General features: G+C 38.9%; 1 protein-coding gene across 1 annotated transcript; it reads left to right on the plus strand.

The window, feature by feature from the left end:
• The first annotated feature begins 2,846 nt into the window (after positions 1–2,846).
• Positions 2,847–4,259, plus strand: LOC144544825 (uncharacterized). Its single transcript, XM_078293373.1, has 2 exons — positions 2,847–3,328; positions 3,683–4,259. The coding sequence occupies exons 1-2, from the start codon at positions 2,847–2,849 to the stop codon at positions 4,257–4,259; spliced, it is 1,059 nt and encodes a 352-aa protein (XP_078149499.1).
• The last annotated feature ends 8,397 nt before the right edge of the window (positions 4,260–12,656 follow it).

The raw sequence follows: 12,656 nt of genomic DNA on the forward strand, positions 1-12,656 counted from the left end.
TGCATTTGCAGACAAATGATTATTCAAGATAGTATATATAAGATCTAAATGAAGCTTTTCCACTAAAAAATGGAGGAAGAATGAATAAATGATGGCTGTAATGCTATTACTTGAGGAGTTTGCTATTGCTTTAAATTTTAATAATTATTTTTTCTGATGTTTCGGGACATTGTAATTTTTTATGATTTGAATTAATTAGTACACTTTTTTTGTTTTAATGTTTTGTAGCATTTGCTGTGAGATTATTATTTCTACATCAACAAACCTTGCCACATAGATTATTCTTTTGCCTTTGTCGTACTTTTTTTCTTCTAATATTGTCTACAGTTTACAATCTTATAAGTAGTTAGTTGCCATTATTTTGTTAATTAAACATAAAAAAAGCCTCTCTAATTAAGCAAGTTATAATTAATTAGTGAAGATATTTTTAAAAAGATTTGTGTCCATAAATATTTGTGAAGGCGGCCATCGCCCATCGAGAATAGTATGTTCCTGTTGTCCTGTGTCCATATGACACAAAGGGAATATGCCAACAAACTCCTTTTACCCATATTACCCCCAGCCTATAAAGTGACAACACGTGCCTCTCCTCCAGCAGAGAAAACCTGAGACACAACGTGGCTAATTATCCCTCCCCTAATTCTCTAAGAAAAGACAAGTTTAAAGAAGGCTGCTTATTCATATCCCACATCCCTCTCCCCCACATAATAACAATACAGAAGAACCTCTGGAAACCTTCCATTCTGCATATGGGTCCCAGTACCTTACAGAATAGAACAAATCTGTTGATTAAATCACACGCCCTCTCCTTTCTAGGGTACTACCACATATCTTTCTCTCCATCCAAACAGAACAATTCCTCTCTACTCTCTACTATTTTCTCCCTTCTCCTTGTGTTTCTACTGATCCTTCCTCTACTTACCTCTCTCATGGCGAATATCTCTGAGGATGATGAAGCCCTCATCCAGAGGTTCATCGGATTGCATACAAATGATAGCTCAAGCCCTGCTATAAGAATCCCCAGTGGAGCAACCTTAAGCACGGATTGGTCTAGGTCCCGTCTCGCACGTGTCATCTCGGACAGAACTGCTATAGAGTCCCAATTCAAACAGGCGATGATGAAAGCATGGGATGCCGATCCTAATACCTCCTTCAAGTCAGTGGCTAGAAACACCTTTTTCCTAGAGTTTGCCGATCTGATCGACCTCCAAACAGCACAAAATGGTGGGCCATGGACCTTTAAAGGCGATTTGGTGGCTTTTAAAATGGTGAGTTCGCATGAGGAGTTGAACACGAACGAAATCAAAGAAGCTTCACTTTGGGTGCAACTATTTCATGTCCCTCTTAATGCTTTCTCTGAGGAGGGTCTGATTCTCTTAGGTAAGGAGGTGGGGGTGCCAGTTTCAAGGCCAGTAGAGGGGTATGTTGGTGGGAAAAGGTTCTATAAAATCAAGGTAACAATCAATCTGTCTGAGCCGCTGAAGGACAAGGTTCGTGTTACTCATCCTGTGATAGGAGATCTGACTATGTTTTGTGTTTTTCAGAAGGTTAGCCGCATTTGTATTTTTGCTGGGCTTTTGGGGCATGACATAGGGACTTGCGCAGACCACTCCAGACTTGCTACTCTCATGTAAAAACCTGATCAGGCAGCTAGATTTTCAGGCCAACAGCTTCTAAAACCCACACGTGGGCCTTGGATCACTGATGTCACATTAATACCTAGGGCCCAATTACCAGAATTCAGATCCAATCTGAAAAGGCATTTCCATCAAACTTCTCCTACTGGGCCATTACCTCAGTCTCAACAGGGCCTACCAATAGTCAAATTTTCAGAGAATTTAAACTGCATTATCACTGTTTTAGAGGGGGAAACAGTGTCAATCTCTTCTTCATCCTCTCAATCCCAAACCAAAAAGCCAAGGTTAGCGGGGCGTGTTCCGCTGCTGCGGGAATTATGAGTATCTTCTCTTGGAACTGTCGAGGTAGCGGAGGCTCGACAGTTTCGACTCTCAATCGCTACCTCCAATGCACGGATGCCAAATTTGCTTTTATTTCTGAAACTAGATGCAACCTCCAAAGGGCAGCTCAGTGCATAAATCTTTTATCCCTCACAAATTCGATTGTGGCTCCCTCAAATGGTAAGTCTGGCAGGTTATGGTTGATTTGGGATGATGAGAAGTCGGTCACTTTGATTCAAAGTAGTTTCAATTTGATAGCGGGAAGGGTTAAAGGGAAAAGGGCCGAACTCTGATTGGTTATTGGTCTGCATATATGGGGATCCAAAAAGAGCTATGAACCAGCTATTTGGGATTAGATTGATGCCCTAATGCGAATGGAGGAGCTGCCAATTTTGGTCATAGGGGACTTTAACGCAATAGCCTCAATGGATGAGAAATGGGGGGGGGGGGGGTTCAGATGTCTTCAAATCATGCAACATGGCCTTTAGAAATTAGGTAAATGAATCAGGTCTCATTGATTTGGGTCACAAGGGACCGGCATACACTTGGTCAAACAAGAAAGTCGGTAATAGAAATATCAGTGAAAGATTAGATCGGGGCGATGGGCAATCTTGAATGGACTATGCAATACCCAAATTCATCGGTTTACCATATCCCAAGGTTCAACAGTGATCATCTTCCTATCCTTCTAAGGCCTCAACCCATTAAGAAAGTGACAAAAGCTCCCTTTCGTTGTGAAAATTGATGGTCCCTTAGACCAGATTTTAGATCAATTTGCGAGAAAGTGGTCAATGCTTCGATAACATCCTGGACGGATAGTCGGATATGTAGAGGCAATTCAAGTCAGAGGCTCAAGTTTGGGTCAAAAAGAACAAGTCCCCAAGTCAGATGTTAAAGGAGGTAGAGAAGGAGATGTCAAGGCTGAATGCGACTCAACTAGATAAAGTATATAGAGAGGAGGAAGCCCGATTAAATGAAGAACACGAAAGGGGCCTACTGATGAGGGAGATGTTCTGGCACCAACGGTCAAGAATCAAATGGGTGGTTTTTGGAGACAGGACCTCTGCTTTTTTTCATGCTTCAACAGTGACTAGGCGAAGAAGAAACGCTATCGGGTCTATTTGGGTTCCAGGATCTGGTTGGGTGATAGAAGAAAGGGAAATTAGAAGGGTGTTTCTTGCGCATTTCAAAGGAATTTATACAAAAGGGGTAAGGGCTAACATTAACCTAGTGTACAGCTCAATACTGTTATGCAATTTTTCAAGATTTCCATATTTTATTGGGCCAAGTCTAGACTCAATACCATCAGCCCAGGAAATTCAAAAGGCCTTGATGGCGCTGGGGCCTCACAAGGCGGCTGGACCTGATGGGTTCAACGCCTATCTTTTGCAACATTAACCTGGTCATTTCAGAGGTTCGAAATTTCTTCATAACAGGAATTATGCAATCTGAAATTGCTAAATCCAATCTGATCCTTATCCCCAAGACAAAAGACCCGAGTCAGGTGGGTGACTATCGCCCAATTTCAGTGTGCAACGTTATATACAAAGTCATCTCAAGGATTCTTACTAACAGACTCAAACCATATATAGCAGGTTGCATCTCTTCTTATCAATCAGCTTTTGTTCCGGGTCGCGAAATTTCAAAAAACGTGATTCTTCTCAGAGAGGTCTTACACTCTTTCAAATCTCCTTCTCATGCCAATTCTGATTTTTGTTTGAAAGTGGATCTATCGAAGCTTTTGACCGTATGGATTGGAATTTTCTTGATTCAATTATCCCATTATATCGCATTCCAAACCAAATGAGAATTTGTATTATGGCTTATGTGAGATCATCTGAATTCTCAATAGTTCTAAATGGTGGTGGAGGTGGGGGGTCTTTCAAACCAAGTTGCGGTCTCCGTCAAGGGTGCTCTTTATCTCCGTACCTATTTATAATGGATATGGATTTATTATCTCGCAGTCTAGCGGATTTGGTCAAAGCCGGCTTTATTCAGGGAGTGAAAATGGCTCCTTCATGCTCTTCGATTACTGATGTTCTATATGCTGATGATCTTCTTTTACTGGGCAGAGCTAATCTTCAAGAAGCTGTACTATTTAAACAAGCGTTGGAAGCCTTCTCGACTATCTCGGGTCAGCAAATTGGACCTGCTAAGAGCTCAATATGGTTCAGTCAATCAACGGCTGCGGAGAGATGTGTAGTTGCTGATTTCTTTGGGGTTAACCAAGAAATTGTGTCTCTATCCTATTTGGGGGCTCTAATCACTACACCAGCCCAAGCCTTTGACCTTTCTAGTTGAAGTAGTTTCATCTAGGCTCAATTCTTGGAAGAGCAAAATTCTTACTCAAGCGGGAAGAATTGTACTCATCAAGTTAGTTCTTCAAGCGATTCCGATTTATTTCATGGTAACTACTCTCATTCCGATTAAATTATCAGCAAATTGAATGCTAGCGAGGAAATTATTTTGGGGCAAAGTGGATAAACAGAGGTATATTATAACATCCCGAAAAATTGAGTTATTTATTTTATGCATAAAAGATTTTATTGATAATACTGAAATCAACATTTCTTCTGAAAAAAAATATGTGTATAATTTTAAATAAATATTTCATCTAAAATAACAATTAGTCATTATTTTCAATTATAAATGTGTTTTTCTTAATAATAACCAATTCAATTAGTCATCTATAATAAATTGCATTTCTCCGTTAGTTTTCCATGTAATTAAATTAAAACGTTTTTTTAGATAATTATTAAAATGAGAAGATGCACCTGTTAGTGGCAGAAGAGGCGCCTATTAATTGGTACGCTCTGTTCACTATTATATATATATATATATACTAATATGATTTTGTATCCTCCGCATGGCGCAAACTTTCCATATTCATAACCGTTCAAAATCTCATAACCAATCAATGCCTCTGATTTTGGAATTGATTCCTTATATAAATAAATCCCTCTGTTTATATTGAATCTGTAACCCTTTATTTCATTTCACTAGTGCCACCTCTCTGTTTTATTTTAAGTGCCCTAATTTCAATCCCTCTATATCAATTCTCTACCGAATCCAAACAAGTCATCTCTCCTCTCTCTTCTTTTTCTTGCATATCTTATCGAGAAGAACTTCATTTTATGTTCGATTTGAATTATGACTACATCGCAGTGATTCTAAGTTGTTGCTAAAATCCAATTTCGAGTTCTGAAAATATCGCTATCAGGTAACCCGACTTCTCTATAACTGTGTTTTTCGTTTTGTATGGTTGATTTGAATATTGGAATTGCATATTGAATTATGATGGCATATTTAACGGGATAGCGGGTCTGAGGTTGGAATTTGATATGTGATTGTAGCCTCTCATTGTTGGATGGATTTCCCAGTTGGTTGGCGGCCTTCCAATGTTGGATGGATTTCCCATTGGATTGGCGGATTAAAGGAATTGTGTTATGAGAATGTGGGAATCGCCTGTGACAGATATTACACGTGTGTGAATATGATGTGACTTGTTTATTGGATAACCTAGATCGACGTGCTATTGCTGGTGAAATATGCGTGCATAATTTGATGTATATTTGTGTGGATTAATCCGGCCTATTTGAAAGTTGTTAAATTAAGCCAATTGTAGAGAAGCGCGTCGTTAAATAACCGGTTACTGAGCTTTGTAGCTGACTCCGTTTTGCTATTTTGTTTTCCTTTTTGTTGGCGACGTAGGTTGACGGACCAAGGAAAGGTGTGAAGATGCTTATATAATCACGCTCCAGATGGTAAAAATATGGGGTGTGACATATATGGCCTTACTGGCATAGGTTAAGATCACTGCACCAGTGTGCATGGGTGGAATTGGGCTGAGGGACCTTCACCAAATGAACTAGGCTATGTTGATGAAGATGCTTTTTAGAATTGGGGCTGGTTCTGAAGCTATATGGGCTCAACAAGTGAGAGCCAAGTATCTCCCGCGTAGTGAGCTTTGGTTAAGTAAGAGAAGATCAAGATGCACTGTGTTCTGGAGGGGCATTCTTTCTCTTAGGAATGATCTCCAAACCATGGTTTCCTGGGAGCTTGGAGATGGGTCTAGATGCACCATATTTGCTCAGCCTTAGTTCCCTCAGGCCCTAAACCATGAACCGCAATCTCAAGAAGACAAGATATCAACAGTAAACCAACTGGTGGATGAGTCCGGAAACTGGAGTGTAAATATGATAGCGGGTCGTTTTGGATATACGGCAGCAATGCAGATTGTATCTAATCTCAGACCATCGACTTCGGGTAGAGGCACTGACAGGTTCATTTTTGTTCTCTCAAATAATGGATCTTTCTATGTTAAGAAAGCCTATGCAGCTTTGATCGCACCTACCCCCTGTTGCAACTCAAAATCAAGGGATCAATGAACAACAAGCGGCTGCAATGTGGAAGAGGATATGGCACGAAGGGGAAATGCCTCCGCAATTACGAGTATTTGTCTGGATATTGGCTCATGGGGCTCTCCCGTTGGGGAAGACAATTACTTCCAGGCTGAATAGAGGGGACCCAAAGTGTTTGATGTGCGGTCAATTAGAGGAAGATGAGCTTCATCTAGCCTTTCTCAAGGTCATGTTGGTTAGCCGGTAACTTGGCAGGAGGTGTGCATGACTTTATGGGCTATTTGGCGTTCTAGGAATGATATGGCCTTCCAAGGAAAGGCTCCCTCCTTCAAACAATTCAAATCGTATGTTGCTCAAATAGAGGTGGAAAATTCCATTTTTCTAGCAAAGCAGATTGCAAACCGACATTCGTCAAGTAATCAGGTAACAAATCTGGTATGTGTTCATCACTTGGTTACTTGTCGGGTTGACGGATCTTGGGCTTTTGGTTGGGTGGGAGGGATAGGTTTTCTCTTTAAAAATGGATCCAACTTGATGGTTTACAAATCAGAACGAGTGTTAGCTTGTTGTGCTCTCCAGGCCGAGGCTATTGCTCTTCAGCAAGGTATCGATTATGCAATCTCAGAAGGCATATCTGAGTGCTCTTTTGTCACTGATAATTCAACCCTAGCTACTCTCTGCACTAACATAAACCCACCGATTTAAGTTGACTAGAGGGCGCATAAGGAAATCTTTGAGATTTGGAAGAAGTTGAAGTGCAACAGAGGGTTTAGCTGCATACACGAAGGAAGAGCAAACAACTCCTTAGCTGATAGTCTTGCCAAAAGAGGAAGGATAAAAGGCGACTCTATAATGGGATACACTTTCCCTATGTTCCCTGCAGAGCCAGGAATACCAGTACCTCAGGAGTTGTGAATAGGAGCTCATAGAAATTTTTTGGTTTTTAGTTTTCGGTACTCTACTACAAAAGGACGAATTAGTCCTATCTGAAAAGAGTAGAATAGTTTGTTTGGAGCTTTTTATCGATCTTGGAACTTAGTGTTGATGTAATGAGTTTTTTTGTTGAAATGAGAAGCCTAAGGGCATGAATTAAACAAAAAATAAATATGTCGAAATGAATGCATGAATGATGTGTATAATTGCAGCATAAGGTGTCCCGTGAATTAATTTCATTTTATAATTAAAAGTGATTTGCATGTCGATTATGATGTATCCTTTATGCGGTCTGCGAGCTATTATCGTTAGGATTTGGATGTAATTTCTTTATTGATATTAGAGTAGTAATTTGGATGGTATGAAAGAAGTTTACATGAAGGATGAATGATAGTTATTGTAAAGTGTAATCTTACAATAGAGAATATGGTGTCATGGATCATACTATTTCACTTATGCATTGGACCATGTGTCATACTATTTCTTTAAAGATAAATTAAGTTATCATTTGTTTCCAAAATCCCTAATATATCTGGACCGTTTGATCGAGGCCAATCTAGTCAGAGGTGGAATGTGCTGGACCCCTTTAAGAGAAATACTTGATACATTTTACAATTCCAGTGTAGCAACGGAGAACATAAAATCAGGAGCCTCTGAATTTAATGTTCCTTTAGAGAAAGAGCAATCGACAGTCAACTTTAATTGAGTTCAAATTTGTTTAAAGTAATTTAAATTTTGAGTTTGAATTCGAATCGTTCGATAAACTTCACATTTAAATTTACTTTAGAGATCCGGAACTCCTGCTTTGGATGTGCATCTCCATATAGCTTTTGACACACAAATGACACACCCATTTGTGGCCAAATAAAAAATAACGATAATGAGAAACGTTTTGGGGGAAATTCGAAATCTAAGTATTAAATCTAAGTATTAAATGTAAGTAATAAAAAATAATGACAATAAAAACGACGCACCCATTTGTCCATAATGTCCGTAGATTGAATCAAGAATAAATAAAACATAGGACGTTATGAACCTCCTCAATTTATTTATTAAATAAACCTGGTATACTATTGTATTCAGTTTGTGTTGTATAAGATCTTGAATTAACAAAAAAACCCAGGATAATAGGAACAGGCCATTTGATCTGACAGGAAAGGTGGGACCAGGATTTCAAGATGAGCTCAGACATCTGGATGATCATATTTCAGAAACAGAGACTCTGGCGGCTCTCACGATTATGCCAAAAAACAAGCAAGCGGGCTGGATGGATTCGCAACTGAGTTCTACCAACACTTATGGGGATTGGTCAAGGGTGACATTATGGTAGTAATAAAGGCCTTCTAGGAGCATGGATGCAGTCTAGCCCCACTAAACCAAGCTGCCATTACACTCATCCCGAAGAAACCAGACCCAACAAGCCCAACAGATTATAGGCCCATCAGTGTCATCAACACGATAGTGAAAATCATCACAAAGATCCTGGCAAACAGATTAGCACCAGAACTTGATAGGCTGATTGCGCCTAATCAAACGACATTCGCCAAGGGGAGATCGATGACAAAATCATTTATAGTAGCCAGAGAACTCTTGAATTTCTACACCAAGGAGAAGGTGCCCGCAATTCTATACAAGGTAGATTTCAAAAAGGCATTCGACACGGTCGATTGGTGCTTTGTGATTAATATGATGATTGAGCGGGGGTTCCCACCAAAATGGATATCATCGGTGCTACACATATGGTAGACGGCATCGTCAGCACTGAAAGTAAATGACAACCTAACAAATTTTTTCAAACATCAGAGAAGAGTCCCACAGGGGGACCCGCTTTCGCCTATGATCTTTATCATAGTGGCAGATTCACTAACGAGGTTCATCTCGAGCGCCTCAGATGTGATGCCAAACCCAGTCTTCATGCCACCACAACCAATCCAATTCACAGATGACATGGTTATCATTAGCGAATCACACCCAACCACCCTCAAACTCCTGGCAATGATTTTAAAGGTATATGAAGAATTATCAGGGTTGAAAATAAACAAAAACAAGAGTATCTTTGTCCCAATTGCTACACACCAAAATAGAATACCATTAATCCAGAACATTCTAGATTGTCAATCCTCCCAACTGCCTCTCAAATACCTAGGATTATCATTAACAATCAGGAAACCAAGAAAGGTAGACCTACAACCGATGATCAATGCGGTACAACGACGCCTGGAAGGATGGAAGTCCAACCTTTTGTCATATGGAGGGAGAGTCACACTGGTGAAGGCAGTATTGTCGGCCATGCCTATACATTATATGCAGGTACTCACCATACCAAAAGGGGTACTCAAGCATATTGATCAAATGAGAAGGAATTTCCTATGGAAAGGAAACGAGACTTGCCGAGGAATCAACTGCCTGGTAAACTGGGAAACGGTATGCACACTGACAAAGAATGGGGGCATGGGTATTATTGATCTGGCTACACAAAATAAGGCTCTGCTCATCAAGTGGATATGGAAACTAGAACAAAACCCAAATAGTCAATGGGCACAGACAATACAGAAAATTTATGGCATGGACGGGGCTTTTTGGGAAGTAGAAGGCCGATCTTTCTTCTCAAAGGATCTTGAGAGGAGCCTAAACTGTTGGATTTATTTTATGCAGAACCGTATTGCATATATAAACCCTAAATTGCCATGATCCTCTAATGAATCCTAATCTGAAATTTAAAGTTACCTTGGTCCATAGCCATGATCTTACAGAGATGCACAATTACCGTTGATCATCGAAAGCCCTTAGAATTCCAAGTAATCCCTCTCAAGTCCGATGGAGGGATCGAGAGAGGCGGTAGTGGCAACGTTCTGTTCTTCACAAGGAGGGATACCCGAATCACAAGTTCTTTACCGAAAGTTCCCTTCTCAATCACTCTAGATCAATCTTTATTTTTGTTCTTATGTAGAGAGAGACTAGAGAGAGAGAGAGATAGAGCCGTATGTATTCTGAATGAATCATGAATCAATGCTTACAGACCCATATATCATTAATAAACATGATACAAATCCTTAGCGCCTCTTTAGTTTAATTGATTAATTAATTTATTAAATAATTAATTAATCAATCTTATTTTTCTTATTGGATCTGTAGCCTATTTTCTTATTGGATCCTTAGCGGGTCTGAATTCAGAACTTGCCTTATTGGGTATTTCCTTATTTGCGGAACATTGCCATATTTGATTGTGTTCCCCAGGGACCAATAGCATAATTGTATTATTACCAAACTTTATATAATTTAGACCATCACTAAATCATAAAGTTATTAATATGCATTCTACACATTAAAGGCCCCACTTCTCATGACACATATTGAACCTGATAAATAATAGTTAATTTGATCACTTCATAACGGGTCTAATTTTGACAATCTATTATTCAATATATATTTATATCACATATAAGCCCACATATGTTGTAATTAATAAATTAATTCCAACAATCTCCCACTTGGGCTATATGTATATCCAAATAATATATATTGATAAAATCGAATTGAGTACTCAAACTGTACTGTCATAGCCTTTTGTGCCATCAACCAATTCCGTCCATCAATCATATTCACAAGGACTTAAGCATTATTCATCTCATGAATCAAAACTAAACCAACATAAATCACCGTGTAAACATAACTGAATGACATGAATCATGAAAGGGATGTGTAGTTTGGAAATTACATGTAATGTGATCCACATGCCTATCTCCAATTTGGTCACTTTATCTTAATTTGACTTTGAGGTCAATCATTAATTCAGAGTGCATAATAAACTGAATATCTCCCTGTTTTTTATTTCTTTTTTGATAAATTCTTACATGTCTCTTACAAAGAGAACAAGAGCTGATATATAGACAGCCCCTGCGCCTCTCTTAGCTGGATACAAATTTCATTCCTTTTTTTCCATTCTTTCTATTCTAATAATATTTCTTTCTATACAAACCACTAGGAAACAAATCAACTAACAAAGTAAGGAAATTATATTTTATTTACTAAATCTTCTATGCCAGATTCGTTGGCTAATTGACCGTCTTAACAAATTAATGCTTCTAAATATTTCACAATTCATGCCTCTAAATCATGCTTCATTTTTTGTTTTGGCCAAAATTTAAATCATGCTTCCAAGTATTAGTTTTGGATTTCTTCGGACTGATTTTCTTCTTCCTATATCGCCCCGACCCATAAATCCTCAATGGCCAGCCACTGCATCACTGAAAGTAATTATTTTTTAAAATATATCTTGCACCTTTTAACCCTTTATAGGTACTTAATAAACTTTCTATCATCATATCATCAAATTAATAAACAATTAGCTTTCCATCAATCCCTACAAATAGGCATGGTAATTACCTCATGAGCACACACTACTACAAAAACTCTGTATACAAGGCCATGATCAGCGCTGGGAAAATCAGTTGGCGATTTGTCAGCACTTGGAAAATCCAAATTCCACCAACAGTCCGGCTATTTCTCTTCCTACTGTTAAAAGGAAAAGTGTTAACCAAGGATGTTATGAGAAAAAGAAACTTCAATTGCGACCTCCAATGCGAAATGTGCAGATTCAATCAACCAGAAACAACAATTCACCTATTTTTGCAATGCAGCTTTGCCAGATCCGTTTGGTTGAGACTGGGAAGAACTACCAATTGCAATGGTCTGACAATTCAAGCAGCTTGGGAAAGGGAGGCTATCTCGGATCCAATTCTCACAACCTGTGCAATGTGGGAGATTTTGAAGAGCCGAAATAGGAAGATTTTTGAGAATAAGATGGCACCAATTGATGTCACGGTGCAGTGGATTGTGGAAGAAGCGACGCTCTGGAAGAATTTTTGTTAATTGCAGTCGTGATGAGAAAAGATGAGAATGAATTTAATTTTAGTAATCTTTTCTGTTAAAAAGTGAGGCACTTTAGAAGGGAGATAGCTGTAGGTTTTATGTCGATAGCTTTATGATTCTTGCTTGTAGTGGGTACTGTATCGCTGTGATGTAACCTCCATAATTTTCTTTTATTGAAGTGGTGGCAGCACTCTGCAGCAGAACGGATGGGGTCTTAAACTCGTCATCAGGTTCTATGGTGGAACTACTTGAGATCTCTTTCCATCCACTGTCGGTGTAGTTCCACCACCACTTGTCATCCATATCATCAGGGTACCTATATTTCGGTGGAAATTAACCTACATTAGGATAATTCCAACATAGAAAACTGTCTCATACTATCAACAAATAATTATCAAAGTTGCAGTACTTCTGCTTTGTCAGTTGGAAGTTAATATATTTCTTGGGGAATTATATAATAAATTTATTGTATTTTATAAATAGTTTGTAGGGAATATGGGTACTAAGCTGTAGTAAAAGATTAGATCATTTT

Source organism: Carex rostrata, chromosome 27, assembly GCF_964058835.1.
Source record: "Carex rostrata chromosome 27, lpCarRost1.2, whole genome shotgun sequence".
NCBI classification, from domain to species: Eukaryota; Viridiplantae; Streptophyta; class Magnoliopsida; order Poales; family Cyperaceae; genus Carex; species Carex rostrata.